Consider the following 19,835-nt stretch of genomic DNA (forward strand, 5'->3'; position numbering starts at 1 on the left):
GTAAGCTTTCACACTTATTTTTTCATACTTATCTGTTACTCTTGTCCCTTTTAAGAAACTTTTTGGTTCTATTTCCCTTCCACCTCCGCCATCGATGTAGATAGCAGTGCTGGAGCTGCATCTAAGTGAAGTATCTAGCTAATTGGTTTGGGGTAGTAACTGCCGTAATAAGCAAGCTACTCCCACGCTTGTTTACCCAGCCTGTGCAATTCAGTCCTTGTTGGTTGTTTGAATATAAATCCTCTTTTCTTCATTCCCCCTGCCGTTGAAACAGTGAGCTGCGCTGGATATGTATTCCAAGTGAAGTATCAGGCTATATATATATTTTTTCAAAGATCTCAAAATTACCAGTCTTGTTTACCTGTGTGTCATTGTCTATTAACAGAAACTGGTGATCTTTCGAAATCCAAAGGATACAGCAGTATCATATTTCCATTTCTCTAACAATAACCCTTCGCTCCCCACCTACAGCTCCTGGGATGACTTCTTCCAGCACTTCATGAGTGGAAAAGGTATCAGTAAAGTTATTACAGTTTATAATATTCATAACCACCTTGTGTTTTCAGAAGCGAAACTTTCAAAGTTTAGTCAGGATATATCCACATAACTTCAGGAACTATCTACAATATAAATGGGCACTGACCGACGGCCCGCAAATGCACAGTAGAGAGCAGCTCTACCGCGCATGCGTGGGCGAGAGAGCCCGTCGGTCAGAGCGGAGCGGCGTCGGGAGGAAATGGAGCTGTGTGAGGGCTGCGGTGAGGCGCGCTCGCACGAGAGAGAAAGAGAGACCTGCGGCTCTGACGGACATGCATGCAAGGGGAGTGCAAAGGGAGAGAGGGTGGAGGGGGAAGAGGATAGTAAGAGGTAAGGGGAGGGCCAGAGGAGGTGGAGGAGGATATGAGGGGGGATATGATAGAGGTGTTTAAAATCATGAGAGGTCTAGAACAGGTAGATGTGAATCGGTTATTTATTCTTTCGGATAGTAGAAAGACTAGGGGGCACTCCATGAAGTTAGCATGGGGCACATTTAAAACTAATCGGAGAAAGTTGTTTTTTACTCAACACACAATTAAACTCTGGAATTTGTTGCCAGAGGATGTGGTTAGTGCAGTTAGTATAGCGGTGTTTAAAAAAGGATTGGATAAGTTCTTGGAGGAGAAGTCCATTACCTGCTATTAAGTTCACTTAGAGAATAGCCACTGCCATTAGCAATGGTAACATGGAATAGACTTAGCTTTTGGGTACTTGCCAGGTTCTTATGGCCTGGATTGGCCACTGTTGGAAACAGGATGCTGGGCTTGATGGACCCTTGGTCTGACCCAGTATGGCATATTCTTATGTTCTTAGGAGGAGTGGGAGAATAAGGAAGAGAAGGGTGCTGGGCAAGTGAGGAGCAGTGAGGAAAAGGGAGTGTAATGGAAGAACGAGGGGAGAGGGGGGCTGCAGGGGCAGACCAGCGGGTGATAGAATGGGAAGGGGCTGCAGGAGAGGACCTGTGGAAGAAAGGAGGAACATTGGGGGAATGAGAGATGAGGAGGAGCAGTGGGGAAGTGAGAGGGGGTTGGGGAGATGGGACAGCAGAAGAGGAGAGGGGAGCTGGAGGGAGGGAGCATTGGGTGCAAGGGGAGGGCAAAGGGAGAGAGGGTGGCGGGGGAAGAGTACAATCCTGACACCTCCACACATAACACAGCTGGCATTTGGAACAAACATCTCGCCCGTTTTAAGGGGCTTAACGGCTTGTATAGGCATATTTGGCTATTTGAAAATTTAACAATCACAGCAGGTAGAAAGTATGTAGTTCTGTACATATTTTACTATGAATGTATTTCTCTCCACATTAAAATTGGTCATTCTGGGGGATGTAATTAAGTTGAGAGAGTAATACATGCAGGTAATTTTTAATTTTTGAAAAATACCTAGTGTAAGTATGGTACACAAGTACATCTAGGCAAAGCAAAATCTGATTTAACTGAACCTGAGAGTTTTAGCCACATAACGTTAGTTGGATTTTCAGCCACCAACTAAGTGGTAAAGTCATGTGGTTAACACAACTCAGGTATCTTACCACTGAACTGTTTGAAGATCTAATCCAATATATCATAGAAGACAAATATATGCAATATTCAAAATATGAGATTTAATCAATATTACTGTAAAAATGCAGTCACCGCTGATTAAGGATATTAATAAGTCAGGTTAAGTGCATTTCAGATGAAAGTGTGTTTAGTATACCAATAGCATGTTTCCAATAAGACAGCTAAGTGACCTGCTGCTAATCACAGCCTATACTGAAATCATTGTTTTACACATTACAGCACAGAACATTAACCACCATCAAGTGGCGACACCTAACCCAACCCATGTACAGCCACCCTACACAATGAAATAATTACATAAGTAGGAAGTTCTGCCTCCATGTTTCTCTCTTTCATTGGCATTTACTTATCATCTAACCCTCTCTCTCTCTGAGGGTTGACAGCATTATAAGAAAACAATCACCCAGCTAGAGCACACATTCATTTTCTATACTTCAGTGGCATCACCCTTTTATGTAATATTTATTTATTTAGACATTTTATATATCGTCCCATTTTGTAGATCACAGTGGTTTACAAGGTGACGTTCATAATTTTAACTCAACAAACAGATGAAGATTGGTTACATAGGAGGTCTTTATAGTCAGGCATTGATGTCTGTCCATAGAAATGTTTTAGTACATATTAATATATCAGCAAGTCACAGAGGGGTGGATATTCCAAGGCTGTTGACGGGGTAAAGATAACCAGGTAAATGTATCCTTTCCGCCTCTGGATTCTGCCAAATTGACTTGTACAAGACTTTGCACATTCAGTTGCTATGTCTTAAAATTATAGAACAAGTTAGTGCTACCTTTTTGCCTTGAAACATCTTACCCTATTGTGGTAATTTTGGTGATAGTGGGCTTAGAAACAGCCAGAGAAATAAAGAGGCATATTCTGGCTGTTCCTTAGGTGCAGTTTATTTACAGTTAAAAACCAAAATGAAAACAATCAGTGCAGCTCACCTTAACATCAGATAACACATAGTCCTTAAAATAACAGGTCTTGGCATACGATAGGTCTCTGCCTGCTCCCCAGGGCCTGCTTAACCCTTCTAGGCCCTGAGTTCTTATACTCTGGTGAAAGGCTCCTCCCATCACCCAGGATTCCCTGTGGGTCTGAATCTTAAGGAGGACCGGGCAAGGCTGCTGTGCTCGGACCCTTAAAGTAGTCTGAGCAAGTTTCCTATCGACTCCCTCACAATTACTATCTGGAAGAAAGTCAAGGTTTGACTATATGAACAGGCCTTCACTTAGACCTCATGACATAGCCTGTGACATGATACTGCCTTTCGACCACATGACTACTAGAGCTCGATCAAGGACCTCTTCATCACCGCTCGACTTGCTTACTTATCAATTTAACTGCATTAGTTGCCAACATTTTATTACAAGACAGGCACACTCTTATACCTATCTCTATCCCTGTTTTCTAAACTTATCCCTGCTATAACCTAGCAACCAATACAGTAAACCATGGGTGTCCAACTCCAGTCCTCGAGGGCCGCAAACCGATCTGATTTTCAGAGTCTCCCTAATGAATATGCATGAGATGCATTTGCATGCACCGCCACAATTGAATGCAGATCTGTCTTATGTATATTCATTAGAGATATCCTAAAAACCAGACTGGTTTGTGGCCCTCGAGGATCGGAGTTGGACAACCCTGCAGTATACCTTATATTTCCAACCTTATATGTATGCCCACCTTCATGTTTGTTCTTGACTTGTTCTGTAAACTGTCAAATCACTGTAACTGTAATTTTATTACAACTTTGATTGCAGTCCATCTTGAGACTTGCTTAGGAAAAGGTTGAATATCATATGTTCAATAAAATAAAATTCCTAGTTATCTTTAGCCAAATATTCAACTGCATTTACCCAGCTAATTTTGTGGCTGAATATCCAGCCAAACCTATCCCCTAAAAATTAGAGTGGATAGATTCAGGAGAGTCATTTGGCTGGATAGCACTGGAAATTGTGCTGACTGGCTAAATTCAGAACGGCCAGCCACAGGAATGCCTCGAAGCAGCCACTTTCCTTGCCCAGCTAAATTTGTGCAGCTTGTGGTTTTACCTGCACAAATTTGGACAGAGGACCAAACTTTTAGCTAGACGCCCCTAGTCACTCTTCAGCATAGAATTGCTCCTCCTGTAGCACCTGCAAGATATTGCTTAGACATCATACGGCATATCATTTCCAAAACAATCAGGTGGAAGGAATGTAAAGAAATTTATCCATCGAATTAAACAATAGGTAGAGGTCGACAGAAACCCACACCCTCCTTATGATAGAACTTCTCCTGGATAAGTGCCTGGCTTTGCAGTTTTCTACACTTTCTCCTGGAATGATTGCCTGGATCACAAATCTTCCTGGTTTTCTTTCCTATACGGGACCACCTAATTTAGAGATTCAAGGCTCATATCCTAAAAAACATAAAAAATACTCCTACATATGTCACATTTCTTGTAAAAACGTGACACTTTTAAAAGTGACTGAATTATATCTGTAAAAGAACTTCACAAATAGTGCAAAGCACCATTCCTAGCTGTAGGAATTGGTCACCTAAAATTATGTAACCCCCATCCCGGGGAGCTGACTCCGATGGGGGCCATAAAAGATTTTTTATGTCTCTTCAGGGCAGGATCACTCCTGGCTAGCTGGTACACAATCTCCTACCCCCAGGGCCCTCATCCTTTATTGGTATGGGGAAAAATAGTTTTTCAAGGCCCAGAGTGCTAAAGGTGACTGATGCTTTATTTTCCTTGGGGGAGAGGTATGTTTTCCCCACTGTGTGCTGTAAGAGCCCAATATTACGCTGGAGTTACTGTTTAGTGTCCAAAATAAATATCTTTACTGGTGGGCAAACAGATTGAATATTGGCACAAATAACAAAGTCCTCAGCACCACAGCTAGTCTTTTCTCTCTTATAGTTGGTTCCTCTATCTGTGCATGAGTCTCAATACTAGGTCAAGGGAGAGCAACCATCTTCCAGGGCTTGGCTAAGTGAGGATTCTCAGGTGGGTAGGGTATCCTTAGTTGGTCAGGAAGAACCCCTTCCAAAACTAGTAAAATAGTAAAACACAGTCTCTGCACAGAGAGCCCTTTCCTCTTTCTCTCTAGAGGGTGAAGACTCCAGATAGGTGTCCTCAAAGGTTTTAAATTTATTACCCACAATTAGTAGTTATTCTTCCTAGTAGCTCTCTTTCTTGCTGGATTCCAGATGGGAAGGATCCCCTTGGGAAAAAGTAACTCCAGCTGTTCCTGGCCCAGGCAAGAAAGGTGGAAAAACTCTTCCTACTGGGCAGCAACCAAAAATCTTATTTTTCCCCAACTCAGGATCAACTCCAGAAGACACTGCAGCAGGTCACCACCATTCCTTTGCTTCCTAGGCAGATCGCAATGGGGCAGGTCTTTCCTACCCAGGACCCCTCAAGGAGAGGTTTCCCCAAGACCTCTCTCTGAGCAAACACCCTGGGGTTTCACAGTCCTCTTACAATGAAAGATAAACATTTCCCCAAAAAATATCCTGAGATAACCACGCTGAATATAAGGAGTGGACTGCAGGAGTGGAGTCCCTGATCTAAACCAAGGGTTCCAGGCAGGAGAGAGGCCAAACCTCCAGGAAAGTCAAAACTCTAACTCAGAGGAAAAGCTCCCCAATCTCCTCCAAAATTCCAAACTTATACTGGCTCCTCCCCGCCACCGGTCTACATTAAAGAAAATATTGAATGGGGCTTCATTCAGCCTTCGTCCTCCCAAGCCAGGAGCCAGGTTCTTTTGTGAGGGGAAGAAGGATAGCTCACTTAGACCATATATTGTTACAGAGGGTTAAATGCCATCACCCATAAAAACAGATATCCATTACCTATGATTAAGGAGATCTTTAACCACTTACAGGGAGCAGAAACATTTACAAAGCTGGACCTCTGGATGGCTTATAACTTCATCCATATGCAAGAGGGGGTTGAGTGGAAAACATTCTTTAATACAAGGGATAGCCATTACAATTACTTATGCCATTTAGCTTATGTAATACCCTTGTGGTTTTTCAACGAGATCTTTCAAGACCTTCTCCAGCCCTGTGTGCTTGTCTAACTACACGATATTTTCATTTTTTCCAAGTCTCTAATCGTGAGCATGTAAAAATTGTACTTCAAAGGTTTTGAGAGAACCATCTATATACTAAATTTGAGAAGTGCACGTTTGAGCAGCAAGAACTACTCTTTTTGGGCTACATTATCTCTCTCTGTAGTCCCCACATGGCTCCTGAAGTTGAAAGCCATACAAGCTTGGCCCCGGCCTGTAGGACTTTAAGCATTGCAAAGATTCCTTGAATTCATGAACTATTACTGACAGTTCATTCCTAATTACTCTTCTCTGGCAGAACATCTCACCTCACTCACACAGAAGGGTTCTGACACTAAGAATTGGTCGAAAGAGGCTATCCTAGCCTTTGAGCAACTCAAAGCATCATTTCTCAAAGAATTATACTTGAAGTACTCAGATCCCCGAAACCCTTCATTGTAGAGGTGAATGTGTCCACTACCAAAGTGGGGGCTGTTCTCTTGCAGCATAATGATAATGGCACACTCATTTCCTGCTCATTCTACTCTAAGAAATTCACACCTACATCGAGGAACTATACCGTTGGGGACAAGGAGTTATTAGTCATAAAATTCACCCTGAAGGGCCATGCACCCAGTCACCATATATACTGACCATAAGAACCTTCAGTACTTCCCGGAAGTGCAACAATTATACCCACAACAGGATAGGGGTCCTTATTTTTAAACATTTTGAGTTTGAGCTTAAGTACCATCCAGCAGAAAAGAATCAACCTGCAGATACCCTTTCCCGATCCTCTGAAGCACTAGACATTCAAGAGCCACCCCATTACATTATTGATTCTGCAAGAATCTTGGTCACGATAGCCACTCCAGTACCTCCCGGGGAAATGGTTTTGCATAAGCACCTCAGAGAGAAGGTAATTAATTGGGTGCATGACTCTTGTTTAGCTGGCCATGCCAGCACAACAAAAATCCTGGAATTACTCTCTATTGGAGCACTATTGGTGGCTCCAAGTGACACAAGATGTCCACCACTATGTTGAATTCTAATTGTGCAGTCAATAGAGTGTCTCATGCCCAATCCTAGAGACTGTTGCAACCATTGCCAGACCCCTAGAGACCATGATATCACATAGCCATGAACTTTGTCGCAGATCTACCTCTCTCCCAAGGCTGTATGACTCTTTGGGTCATAGTAGACTGATTTCTCAAAGATGACCTACTTTGTACCTCTCCCTGGCTTGCCATCTGCCCCCAAATTGGCTCGTAATTTTTTTCAGCACATAGTCCATCTCCACGGCCTACAGTAACACGTACTCTCTGACTATGGAGTCCAGTTGACCACAAACTTCTAGAGGAATCTGCAAAAATTTCCTTGGATTTCTCATCTGCCTACCATCCGCAAACCAATGATCAGATGGAGCACATAATCAGATTCTCAAGATTTTCTTAAGGGCATATGTCAATGATCGGCAAGATGACTGGGCTTCCTTACTACCATGGGCATAATTCTATCATAATAACCATGCTGGTGAGTTTGCAGGCACCTCATCCTTCTATACAGTAGACATACTAGGCTTCCGCTTCCAGGTCCCCTGACAATTTCATGTCCCACTGCTAACACACTAGCCCAAGACCTTGGGAAACTGTGGCAGAAGATTCAACGACTCCTTGTAGCCACTGGAAAATACAAGAGACAAATCGATAAGAGGTGCTGTCCAGAACCAATGTTCAAACTAGGAGACAATGTGTAGCTCAACACATGGAATCTTATACTGAAAACATCTTCCATGAAGTTCTCTCCATGATTCATTGGCCCCTTTTCTGTCATCTGCCAGGTAGGGTCCATGAGCTATCAACTTCATTTGCCTCCTGCGTTGAAGATCCATAACGTCTTCCATGTTTCCACTTCTCTTGACCTGCCCCTCTCAGTCTATACCCAAGCCCATGGAAGTGGTTTAGAATCAGAGTATGAAGTACAGTCCATCTGGGATTCCAGATGCATCAGAGGAAAATTACAATAACTCATCTCTTGGAAAGAATTTGGTGAAGAAGAAAATACTTGGGAATTGACTCCAATGTATAAGCTCCTTGTCATACCAAGGAGTTCCATTAGCTCCATCCTATAAGTCCAAACATAGGGGCTTGGGAGGGGGCTTAGAAAGGGGTTACTTTAACATTTGGCCAACCACGGAACCTTCCCGTAGCTAGCCTAACTTATCCCAAACTCTGCCAAAACTGCAAGATGCCACCAGGATCTCTTCACAGCAAGAATGCCACCATAGGGAACTCAGCCAGCTGCCTCTCTCTAGGTGCGCATGTGCCAATTCCACTTCTATAGGCCTTGTGGCATGAAAATGGACTTTCAGCACTCCATGATGATGTTGGTGTGGCTGGGAATTTAAATCCCAGCTGTGTTCCCAACTGCTGCTTCTGCAACAGGTCCTCCTGCTGTGCTTGCTTGCAGTGCATGAGTGTGTTCCTGTTCCTGCTCCTGCTCTCCTTCGTTCCTCTTCCAGCCTGCTTTGCCTCTGTTCCTGCCTGCTCTCATTTTCACCTCCATACTTCCCTTTTCAGACTGCCTCCTGGATCTGACCTATTGCCTGAATACTGATGTGCCATGATCTCTGTCCGCCTGATCCTATTACATAGTAGCATAACACAGTAACATAGTATTGTCGGCAGAAAAAAATCAAATGGTCCATCCAGTCTGTCCAGCAAGCTTCCCATGACAGCAACTGCCGATCCATGCAGGATACCCCCAAATGTCTGCCAAGGGTAGTAACTGCCACGCTGTGCAGGTTACCCTCATGCCTTCTGTTAAGAATAGTATACTTTCAAGCAAGACCAAGCAACTGTCAAACCCATAACAAAATTACTGCAACATTTTTACATGGTGAGCTATCTGCTCTGCTATCCACCATCTTTGGGACTCTTGCCTAAGTCCTGCCATCTTCAGAACCCAAGGGCTCAACCTGCGGTGGAAGAGGCTGGTAAGTTGAAGCCTAGACTTTGTCCTAGTTTAAGTGAGCCTGCCTACTGTCGATGGGGGCCCAGCTGGTTCACTAGCTGGGCAACACCAATTCCACCACAGCTAAAGGGCTCACCTTCCGTGAAAACGATGAGGAAAGGCGTAGTCTTGCCATGCCATTTGATACAATGATGTAGTTGCAAAAAATGTTTTACTCCTTCTCGACTAAACTTACCTTCACCATAAAGAGTGAGCTGGCAGTTGTCAAAAAGGTTACTGAACTTGTGGTTTCCATGCAAGTATATTCCTCCCAGATCGAGGTCGTAGCGACATGGGTAGAGGAACTTGAAGACTCCTTGATTGGCACAAGAAGGAAGGTTGATTTCTTGGAGTAGAAGTTCACAGAGGTGATGGATAAGCTTGAAAATATGGAGAATTGGGAGCACTACTGGAACATCAGACTGGTGGGCTTCCTAGAGGGCAAGGAGGGCCCAGATTTGATGGTGTTTTTTGAGAGATGGATTCCCAAGGTTTTGATGATACACATCAAAATAGTGTATTGTGCACTCACACCACCCCTAGACCTATGTGGGCACCCAAGAACTGTAATCATGCAAATGTACAATTATCAAGACAAAGGGGCAGATTTTCAAAGGGGTACGAGCATAACCCCCGAAAACGTGCCCCAAGCTCCCCCTGCACGCGCCAGTCCCGGGACTTCGAATAAGAGGCTGGCCGGGGGCATGTCCGGGGGCGCAGCGGCGGGCCGGGGGCATGGTGGCAGTTTGTGGGCGGGGTCGGAGGCGTGACGGCGGTCTGGGGGCGGGGCAGAGTGCTCCGGCACAGCGGCCTGTGCCGGGGCAGGGAGCTGGCGGCGCACGCAAGTTATACAGGAGGGCCATGGGTACCTCTACTTAGTTTACTTATTGAGAGACGGATATGACGGCCGGCTGGACCTTTAGCCGCACTTCTTCACAGAGTCAGGCATAACTCCACGAAATAAGGTGGGGGGGGGATTTAGTGGGGGGAACGAAAAGAAAAGTTCCCTCCAAAGCTGCTCGGCTTGGCGCGCACAGGCTGCACAATTGTGCACCCCCCTGCGTGCGCCAACCCTGGATTTTATAACATGCGCGCGGTAGCGCGCGCATGTTATAAAATCGGGCATAGATTTTTCACGCCAGGTTGAGCGAACAAATCTGCACCCTCGCATAACTTTAAAGATTTGCCCCAAAGTGCACATCTTGAACAAAGCACACACCAAGGGAGAGATATTCTATAGGAACCAGAAGGTCATGTATCAGAACTTCTCAGAAGCATTGCAAAATAAGAGCAGGGTATGTCATTATTAAAAAAAAACCCATGCCGCACTACTATAAAAACATTGCTTGCACAAAAACAGCCACATATGCGCATATGCAGGGTTCGCGCGAGCAACGCAAAGTTTAAGAATTTTAAGAAGCCGCGAAGTACGCGAGTACTTACCCGCTTCAAGAATAAGGGGGCAGGGTCACAGCTTGCACGTGTAACACCAAATTTTTAAAAAGCTGACCATGGCACGTGTGAGTAACTTATCCACGTAACGTTATTGCTGGTCCTGATAAGGAGCAAGTCTGGAGATCTCGAGTTTTAGGGCTTTCAGCACAGCATGAGGGTTTGGGGGTCAATTGGGGGCTTAGAAGATGAAAAACCAGAGGGGTCTTGAAGACCTCAATATCAACTGGACAAACTGTTTTTTCCCTTGCGTGAGCATGTTTTAAAATCCACCTGCATATGCATGTAAAAGCCACTAAAGCCCTAGCAGAAATACATAGGGGCACTTTCCCGATCTGTCTATAAAGATTGCATGCACGTACGCGTGGCAGGGGTATTTTAAATGATATGCACATGCTTGCGCGCATGATGTAAAATTGCTGTGTATCTCCGCTCGCGTGCCAATACGCACATTTATGGGTGTATTGGCACGCATATGCACTAAGAACATAAGAACATAAGAAAATGCCATACTGGGTCAGACCAAGGGTCCATCAAGCCCAGCATCCTGTTTCCAACAGTGGCCAATCCAGGCCACAAGAACCTGGCAAGTACCCAAAAACTAAGTCTATTCCATGTAACCATTGCTAATGGCAGTGGCTATTCTCTAAGTGAACTTAATAGCAGGTAATGGACTTCTCCTCCAAGAACTTATCCAATCCTTTTTTAAACACAGCTATACTAACTGCACGAACCACATTCTCTGGCAACAAATTCCAGAGTTTAATTGTGCGTTGAGTAAAAAAGAACTTTCTCCGATTAGTTTTAAATGTGCCCCATGCTAACTTCATGGAGTGCCCCCTAGTCTTTTTACTATCCGAAAGAGTAAATAACCGATTCACATCTACCCGTTCTAGACCTCTCATGATTTTAAACACCTCTATCATATCCCCCCTCAGTCGTCTCTTCTCCAAGCTGAAAAGTCCTAACCTCTTTAGTCTTTCCTCATAGGGGAGTTGTTCCATTCCCTTTATCATTTTGGTAGCCCTTCTCTGTACCTTCTCCATCGCAATTATATCTTTTTTGAGATGCGGCGACCAGAATTGTACACAGTATTCAAGGTGCGGTCTCACCATGGAGCGATACAGAGGCATTATGACATTTTCCGTTTTATTCATCATTCCTTTTCTAATAATTCCCAACATTCTGTTTGCTTTTTTGACTGCCGCAGCACACTGCACCGACGATTTCAATGTGTTATCCACTGTGACACCTAGATCTCTTTCTTGGGTTGTAGCACCTAATATGGAACCCAACATTGTGTAATTATAGCATGGGTTATTTTTCCCTATATGCATCACCTTGCACTTATCCACATTAAATTTCATCTGCCATTTGGATGCCCAATTTTCCAGTCTCACAAGGTCTTCCTGCAATTTATCACAATCTGCTTGTGATTTAACTACTCTGAACAATTTTGTGTCATCTGCAAATTTGATTATCTCACTCGTCGTATTTCTTTCCAGATCATTTATAAATATATTGAACAGTAAGGGTCCCAATACAGATCCCTGAGGCACTCCACTGTCCACTCCCTTCCACTGAGAAAATTGCCCATTTAATCCTACTCTCTGTTTCCTGTCTTTTAGCCAGTTTGCAATCCACAAAAGGACATCGCCACCTATCCCATGACTTTTTACTTTTCCTAGAAGCCTCTCATGAGGAACTTTGTCAAACGCCTTCTGAAACTCCAAGTATACTATATCTACCGGTTCACCTTTATCCACATGTTTATTAACTCCTTCAAAAAAGTGAAGCAGATTTGTGAGGCAAGACTTGCCCTGGGTAAAGCCATGCTGACTTTGTTCCATTAAACCATGTCTTTCTTATATGTTCTGTGATTTTGATGTTTAGAACACTTTCCACTATTTTTCCTGGCACTGAAGTCAGGCTAACCGGTCTGTAGTTTCCCGGATCGCCCCTGGAGCCCTTTTTAAATATTGGGGTTACATTTGCTATCCTCCAGTCTTCAGGTACAATGGATGATTTTAATGATAAGTTACAAATTTTTACTAATAGGTCTGAAATTTCATTTTTTAGTTCCTTCAGAACTCTGGGGTGTATACCATCCGGTCCAGGTGATTTACTACTCTTCAGTTTGTCAATCAGGCCTACCACATCTTCTAGGCTTGCTGGGCAGACTGGATGGGCCATTCGGTCTTCTTCTGCCGTCATTTCTATGTTTCTATGTTTCTATGTTTCTATTTGATTCAGTCCATCTGAATCATTACCCATGAAAACCTTCTCCATTACAGGTACCTCCCCAACATCCTCTTCAGTAAACACCGAAGCAAAGAAATCATTTAATCTTTCCGCGATGGCCTTATCTTCTCTAAGTGCCCCTTTAACCCCTCAATCATCTAACGGTCCAACTGACTCCCTCTCAGGCTTTCTGCTTCGAATATATTTAAAAAAGTTTTTACTGTGAGTTTTTGCCTCTACAGCCAACTTCTTTTCAAATTCTCTCTTAGCCTGTCTTATCAATGTCTTACATTTAACTTGCCAATGTTTATGCTTTATCCTATTTTCTTCTGTTGGATCCTTCTTCCAATTTTTGAATGAAGATCTTTTGGCTAAAATAGCTTCTTTCACCTCCCCTTTTAACCATGCCGGTAATCGTTTTGCCTTCTTTCCACCTTTCTTAATGTGTGGAATACATCTGGACTGTGCTTCTAGAATGGTATTTTTTAACAATGACCACGCCTCTTGGACATTTTTTACTTTTGTAGCTGCTCCTTTCAGTTTTTTTCTAACAATTTTTCTCATTTTATCAAAGTTTCCCTTTTGAAAGTTTAGCACGAGAGCCTTGGATTTGCACACTGTTCCTTTTCCAGTCATTAAATCAATCACTGTCTTTTTAAAATTTGCCAGTCTGTGAACAATAAGCCCTAGACCTTTGCAACTCCCTTGGTGGCTCAGCGCTTTCTGGAGCAAACTGGGGAAGTGCTTCCCACCAAAAAGCAGAGGACTGTTGGTAACCGAGATGAGGCATTAACTTTAATTACCACATGCTGGAGAAAGAGGAGCAGGAGATGTGCCGACACAGGCGCTGCAGCTATGGATTCACTGCACTGCCATGATCCCTCCACTGGGTTCACGTTTTTATGATTCTAGGTTGGGGCTATATTGTGGGTTTAATTATCTAATTTTTGTTTTAAGTTGGGGGAGTTCAGGGATATGTGGGAGGGCCATGGGTACCTCTGCTTAGTTTACTTATTGAGAGAGGGATATGACGGCCGGCTGGACCTTTAGCGGCACTTCTTCATAGAGCTTAGAGCCTTTTTTCTCTTCTACATGGTGCTGGGTTATGTTTCTGATGTTCAAAGCACCGCAGCATCCAGAGGAGTCCAGACAGGAGAACCTCTGCTCACATCACATTGTTGATGCTTTGCGAGTTTGAGGCTGCCTCTTGCAACAAATATTGGCACTTCATACCTCTGATTGCGACCTGGCCTTCAGTTTTCCAAAAGTGGTCATATGCATGGCTCCTTTTTGCTAGCCACACTGAACAAGAGAATGGATTACCCTGTGGTATGTCTTTGTTCCCTCTGAGAAATGTTTGCAGGTTTCCTTCAATATTGTTTCCCTTTTCTGTATGGGAAACAATATTGTTGGGGGGAAAGGAGGGAAGGGTACGGAGGAAGGGCAGAATTGGAAATTGGAGGGAGTGGGAGTAATAGGAATTGATGGAGGATAGCAAGTGAAAAGGAGGGGGGACTTTTTGTATGGTTGGTGTTGGAGAAGTGAACCAAGGAGGAGTTGGCACCGCCTGTGGGGAAGATCCCCATAGGCCTCCTCCATCGGTAGGCGAGGCTGGACGGGAAGCAGAGGCCAGTGGGAGCTTCGCCAATACCAGCCCTCGTTCCCCGCAGGTTGAGCCCTTGAGTACTGGGGTCGGCTGAACTTAATGGGCCTCTGCGTGGATGATTCCATGGGAAGAAGGCCAGGTGATATTATTCGAGGTCAGGTCTAGGCCGAAGGTCATAGGCAGGCGGCGATACTCAGTCAGGTCCAGGCAGAAAGTCAGGGCAGGCGGCAATACTCCGAGTCAGGTCCAAGCAGAAGGTCCATCTGGGGTCAGGAGTGATGGAAGGGAGGAACGAGGGAACTCAGTGAGGCAGGGACCCAGGAAGGCTGCAAGGTAGGAACACGGGAAGGCAGGAGCTCTGGAACACAGCTCAAGGAGAGCTAAGAGTCTTTTTGCCAAGGCAAGCTCTGACTGTCAGAGCTTGCCTTATATAGGGAAAGGCTGGTGATGTCATCAGCAAGGGCCACGGGCGGTCTCCCGCCAAGGACAAAAATCTTAGGGAGAGGTGCACGCATAGAGGGGCGTCGAGCCCGGAAGGAAGGCAGCGGTACCTCAGGTGCAGCCGCGGGCAGCAATGCAGCATCAGTGAGGTGGCTAGACCCGGGGAGGGCTGCCGCATTGGGGTGAGAGCTGGGGAGCAGTGCAGCATCGGTGGTGGCTTCCTGCTGTGGCCAGGGAGCCTGGGGCTGCCTTGGTGAGCTGGCATCAGGAGATGAGTGTAGCTGACTGAGGGCCCCTGCGGTCAGCGCATGTAACAGTACCCCTTCCCCCTAAGCCCCCCTCCTGGAGGTCTTGGTTTCTTGGGATGAGTAGTGTGGAATTGCCCAAACAAAATCTTGTCGAGAATGTTCGTGGCTGGCTCCAAAGAATTCTCCTCGGGCCCGTATCCTTCCTATAACAGGAGGTACTCCCACGTATGACCTTGTCTCTGGACGTCCAGGACATCATGTACTTGGTAGATGGTGTCACTCTCTGCAGCGAGTTTCATTGGTACAGAGGTCTTCTGGGATGGCCAGGAAAGGACCAAAGGCTTGAGGAGGGACACATGAAAGACATTATGGATTCCCAGCCCAGGAGGGAGGCATAGCTGATACATCACCGATCCAATCTGTTTGATGATGGGAAATGGGCCGATGTATCGAGGTGCCAGGCACTGGGACGGAAGCTTGAGCCAGATGTGGTGGGTGCTGAGCCACACCTTATCTCCAGATTTAAACTGAGGTACTGGCTTACAGTGGGCGTCAGCAAATCTTTTAGCCTGACTTGCCGCTTCCTGTAACAACTTGGTGGTGCGAGTCCAGAGCTGGTGTAGTTCATCCGCAGTGGCTTGGGCTTCCGGAGACAGAACTGACAGGGGTATTGGCAACGGAGGAAGCGGTTGTTTCCCATAGACGATGAGGAAGGGAGATGGTGGTGCTGATATGGGAGTTGTGGGAGAATTCTGCCCATGGAGGGAGGTGGGTCCAATTGTTTTGTTGATCATTGGCATAGTCTCATAGGAAGGTCTTTAGTGATCAGTTAGTTCGCTCTGCCTGTCCATTGGCTTGTGGGTGGTAGGTGGTGGTCAGATCCAACGTTATATTACACTTCCTGCAAAGCGATTGCCAATACCGGGCAGTGAACTGTGGTCCTCTAACGTAAATTACATGTTTGGGGAGCCCAAGGAGGCGGAACACGTGTAGAGTGAATAATCGGGCCAACTCTGGGGCCGAAGGGAGACCAGGTAATGGAACGAAATGAGCCATCTTGGAAAATCTGTCAACTGTCACCTAAATTACGGTGTTGCTATTGGAGTTCTGGAGGTCCACCACAAAATCAGTGGATAGGTGGGTCCAGGGTTTCTTGGGGGCTGGCAATGGCTGTAATAGCCCCCAGGATATCCCACCAATGGCTATTGTTGTGCAAAGGTGGGACAAGAGTCTACATAGGCCCTAACATCTTGTTGCATGTTGGGCCACCAGTAGTAGCATTGGAGGAGAGCCAGTGTCCAAGCACGGCCAGGATGGACAGCTATCTGGGAATCATATGACCATTTTATACTCTCTCTCATATCCTGCACAGAACCACTGTCTTCCCAGTGGTAACAATTGTAGCTACAGAGAGGTGGATGCGTGCTGGGTCAATGATATGTTGGTGTTCCTCGATGGTATTTTCTGGTTGAAACGACAATGATAAGGCATTGGCTCATGTGTTCTTATCTACTGGATGGTACCTTAGGTCAAAGTTAAAATGGGCAAAGAAGAGAGACCATTGGGCTTGCCGGGTGTTTAAGCATTGGGTGTGTCCGAGGTGTTCTAAATTTTTGTGGTCTGTGTAGATTGTGAACTGGTGCTGAGTCCCCTCCAGCCAGGGGCGCCATTCCTCCAGGGCAATTTTGATGGCAAGGAGTTCACAGTTGGCGATGCTTTAGTTGCACTCTACAAGAGAAAACTTGTTAGAGAAAAAGGAGCAGGGATGTCAGGTGCCTGTTGCAACTGTCGCTGCCCGATGGCTTCACTTCGCCTACCTTTCTTTTTCTGCGACTCTTCCTGCTCCCTGTGGACGTCTGGCTGCCGCGGCGTCTGCCCGCCGTCTTCTCTGGCATCCCCGGACCGGCTTGGGCGCTGCCTCCCGCCATGCTCCTCAGGTACCTTGGGGCGCGTGCGCCGCGCAGCCGTCATTCTTATTTCCTCTCTGGCGCGAACCTGTGATGACATCACACTTCCCGGATATTTAAGCCTGTTGTTTATTGCTAGCCTTTGAGTTTCAAGGGATTTCCTACGGATGGGAATCACTCTCCGTACCCAGCTACTCTGCCTCCAACGTCTATTTGGACTCTTTGCTGTTTACGAGATACCCGCTCCTCGGGGGCCTCTCTGCTTTTTTCAGGTTGCTATCAGGATCCAGTACTTGCTCCTTGAGGGCCCATGTTCCCTGACTCGCTGCCTGTGTCCATCTCCTCTTCTACTTGGAAGAATTCACTACAGACACCACCTGTGAGTACTACTACCATCTACTCCTCAGAGCTGTTTCCCTGGAACCAGGTATTTGCTCCTCGAGGGCTTGCCTCCATTCCAGCACCAGTGCCATCTTCTACGGAGAACTGCCGCGTGAGTACTTGCCAACGAGTCTCTGTGCCCAGGGATCTGGTACTCACTCCTAGAGGGCCAGCTCTCCCTATCTCGGTGCTTCTCCATACTGGGGACTCTGTGAATATCTCAGTGTACTTATTTTCTCAGTTCTTCTTCCTACAGCATTGCTACCAGAGAAGCCGCTGTTCCAGCGCCCTGAGGAATACTAGCCCAGCCGGGCTCCATCTTCAACTCACTATTGCCAACTCTGGTGGCTTCACAAACTGCTAATAAAAGATATAATCTGTGTTTGTGTGTCCAGAGCTGAACCTGACCTGTGGCCTCTCATGGGATTTCCCCCCATGGGCGTGGTTAGCTGCCACAGTGTCCAAGGGTCCACCCAAACCCTACAAAACATAACAGTGCCTTTAGGGGAGTGCTGGCTGAGGACAGCTCCAACACCTATAGAGGATGCGTCCATCTCAAGAATGAAAGAGCAGCTTGGATCAGGATGACAGAGGCAAGGTGCTTGCAGGAAGGCTTCCTTTAACGTTCAGAAGGCCGAGATCGCAGCGGGGGACCAATTTCGAGTGTGGGCCCCTTTGCGCGTGAGCACCGTAAGAGGAGCCACAAGGGAAGAGTAGTTTGCAATGAAATGATGGTAGTAGTTTGCGAACTCTAGAAATCTTTGGAGGGCTCAAAGGCCAGTTGGCTGGGGCCAATTGTAGATTCTCTGGAGCTTACTGGGATCCATGGAGAAGCCTTGCTTGAAAACGATATATCCCAAGAAGGGAAGACTTTCTTGCTTGAACAAACATTTGTCCAATTTAGCGTACAGTTCGTTCTCTCGTAGGCAGTGGAGCACCTGACAGACATCCTGACGGTGGATTGGCAGGTCCTTCGAGAATACGAGAATGTTGTCCAGGTAGACAACGACCTTGGAATACAGAAGGTTTTGGAAAATCTCATTCATCATCAGCTGGAATACCGCTGGGGCATTGCATAGGCCGAAGGGCATTACAAGGTACTCATAATACCCATCCCTGGTGTTAAAGGCAGTCTTCCATATGTCGTCTGGGTGAATATGGACCAGATTTATAAGCACCATAGAAATCTAACTTGGTGAAGACTGCCGCCCCCTGAAGGTGGTCGAACAGTTCATTAATCAGCAGCAATGGGTATTTGTCCTTACGGGTAATGGCGTTGAGCCCTCGGTAGTCAATACAGGGGCATAAGCTGCCGTCCTTTTTCATAACGAAGAAGAACCCCGCGCTGGCAGGAGAAGAAGGACAAATAAATCCTTTGGCCAGATTCTCCTAGATGTACTCTGTCATGACCCTCGTCTCCGGAATAGAGAGAGGGTATCCCCTATCCCGCGGAGGAGTGGTTCCGGGGAGTAGGTCTATGGGGTAGTCGAATTTCTGATGAGGTGGAAGGATGCCCGCATTCCTCTTAAAGAAGACATCGGCGAAGTCCGAATAGGGCTCTGGGATTCCAGGCATTGCAGCTGCCAGTAGTATCAGTGTGAGTGGCTCCACCCGCTTCATGCAAGAGTGTAGCATCACCCAGTTGAATTGTGGAGAGTGGCGCTGCAGCCAGGATCATGAGGTGCATAGATTTGTCAAAGATGTAGAACTCTATCTTCTTCTCATGGAGAGTGCCAATCCTCACCGGAACTGGAATGGTGATCTGGGTGATCCTCCCCGGCAAGGGGTCTCCATGGATGAACACAACGACCATGGGTTTTTCTATGGTCTTGGTAGCAACAAGTAGGTGGGCCGCGAAATCCTTGGCTAGGAAATTTCCTCCCGCTCTGGAATCCACCAGTGCCAGTACTGGGAAGGAGCGAGAGTCCAAGGTGATGATTGCTGGAAGAGTCAGCTGAGGGTCCAGAGTGACGGAGATTAAGGTCAGGGCCCTAACTGTCCTTAGACAGGCAAGTTTCCTAGACTGATGGGGCACTGGGATAACTGGTTTCCTGTCACGCCACAGTATAGGCAGAGACCCACTTGTCTTCTCCGTAGACATTCCTCCGGAGATAATTGCCCACGACCCAACTGCATGGGTTCTTTGTCCTTACAGGCGGAGGTGCTTCCAGGAACTGAAGCCACGGTGGTAGGAGGAGAGCGGGGACACTTGGAAACCAAGCGGCGTGGAGTCTGAAATTCCCTTGTGCATTCCTGGAAGCGTCAGTCGATTTGGCCAGTGAGGTCAATGAGGCCTTCCAGAGTTTCGGGAAGCTCCCAGGTGGCGAGTTCATCCTTGATCTGGGATGAGAGGCCGTCCAAGAAGAATGGGCGTAAGCAGTCCTCTTGCCATCCATGTT

At 46.2% G+C, this 19,835-nt stretch overlaps 1 protein-coding gene across 1 annotated transcript in view; it reads left to right on the plus strand.

Annotated features, from left to right (window-relative positions):
* The window catches only part of LOC115087341 (sulfotransferase 6B1-like), a 124,434-nt gene that overhangs the window by 52,299 nt on the left and 52,300 nt on the right, over window positions 1-19,835 (plus strand). Inside the window, exon 4 of the mRNA XM_029594438.1 lies at window positions 386-512. Coding sequence (XP_029450298.1) covers window positions 386-512 — 127 coding nt within the window. The remainder of the gene's footprint in view (window positions 1-385; window positions 513-19,835) is intronic.

The sequence above is a fragment of the Rhinatrema bivittatum genome, chromosome 3 (genome assembly GCF_901001135.1).
Source record: "Rhinatrema bivittatum chromosome 3, aRhiBiv1.1, whole genome shotgun sequence".
Taxonomy (NCBI): Eukaryota; Metazoa; Chordata; class Amphibia; order Gymnophiona; family Rhinatrematidae; genus Rhinatrema; species Rhinatrema bivittatum.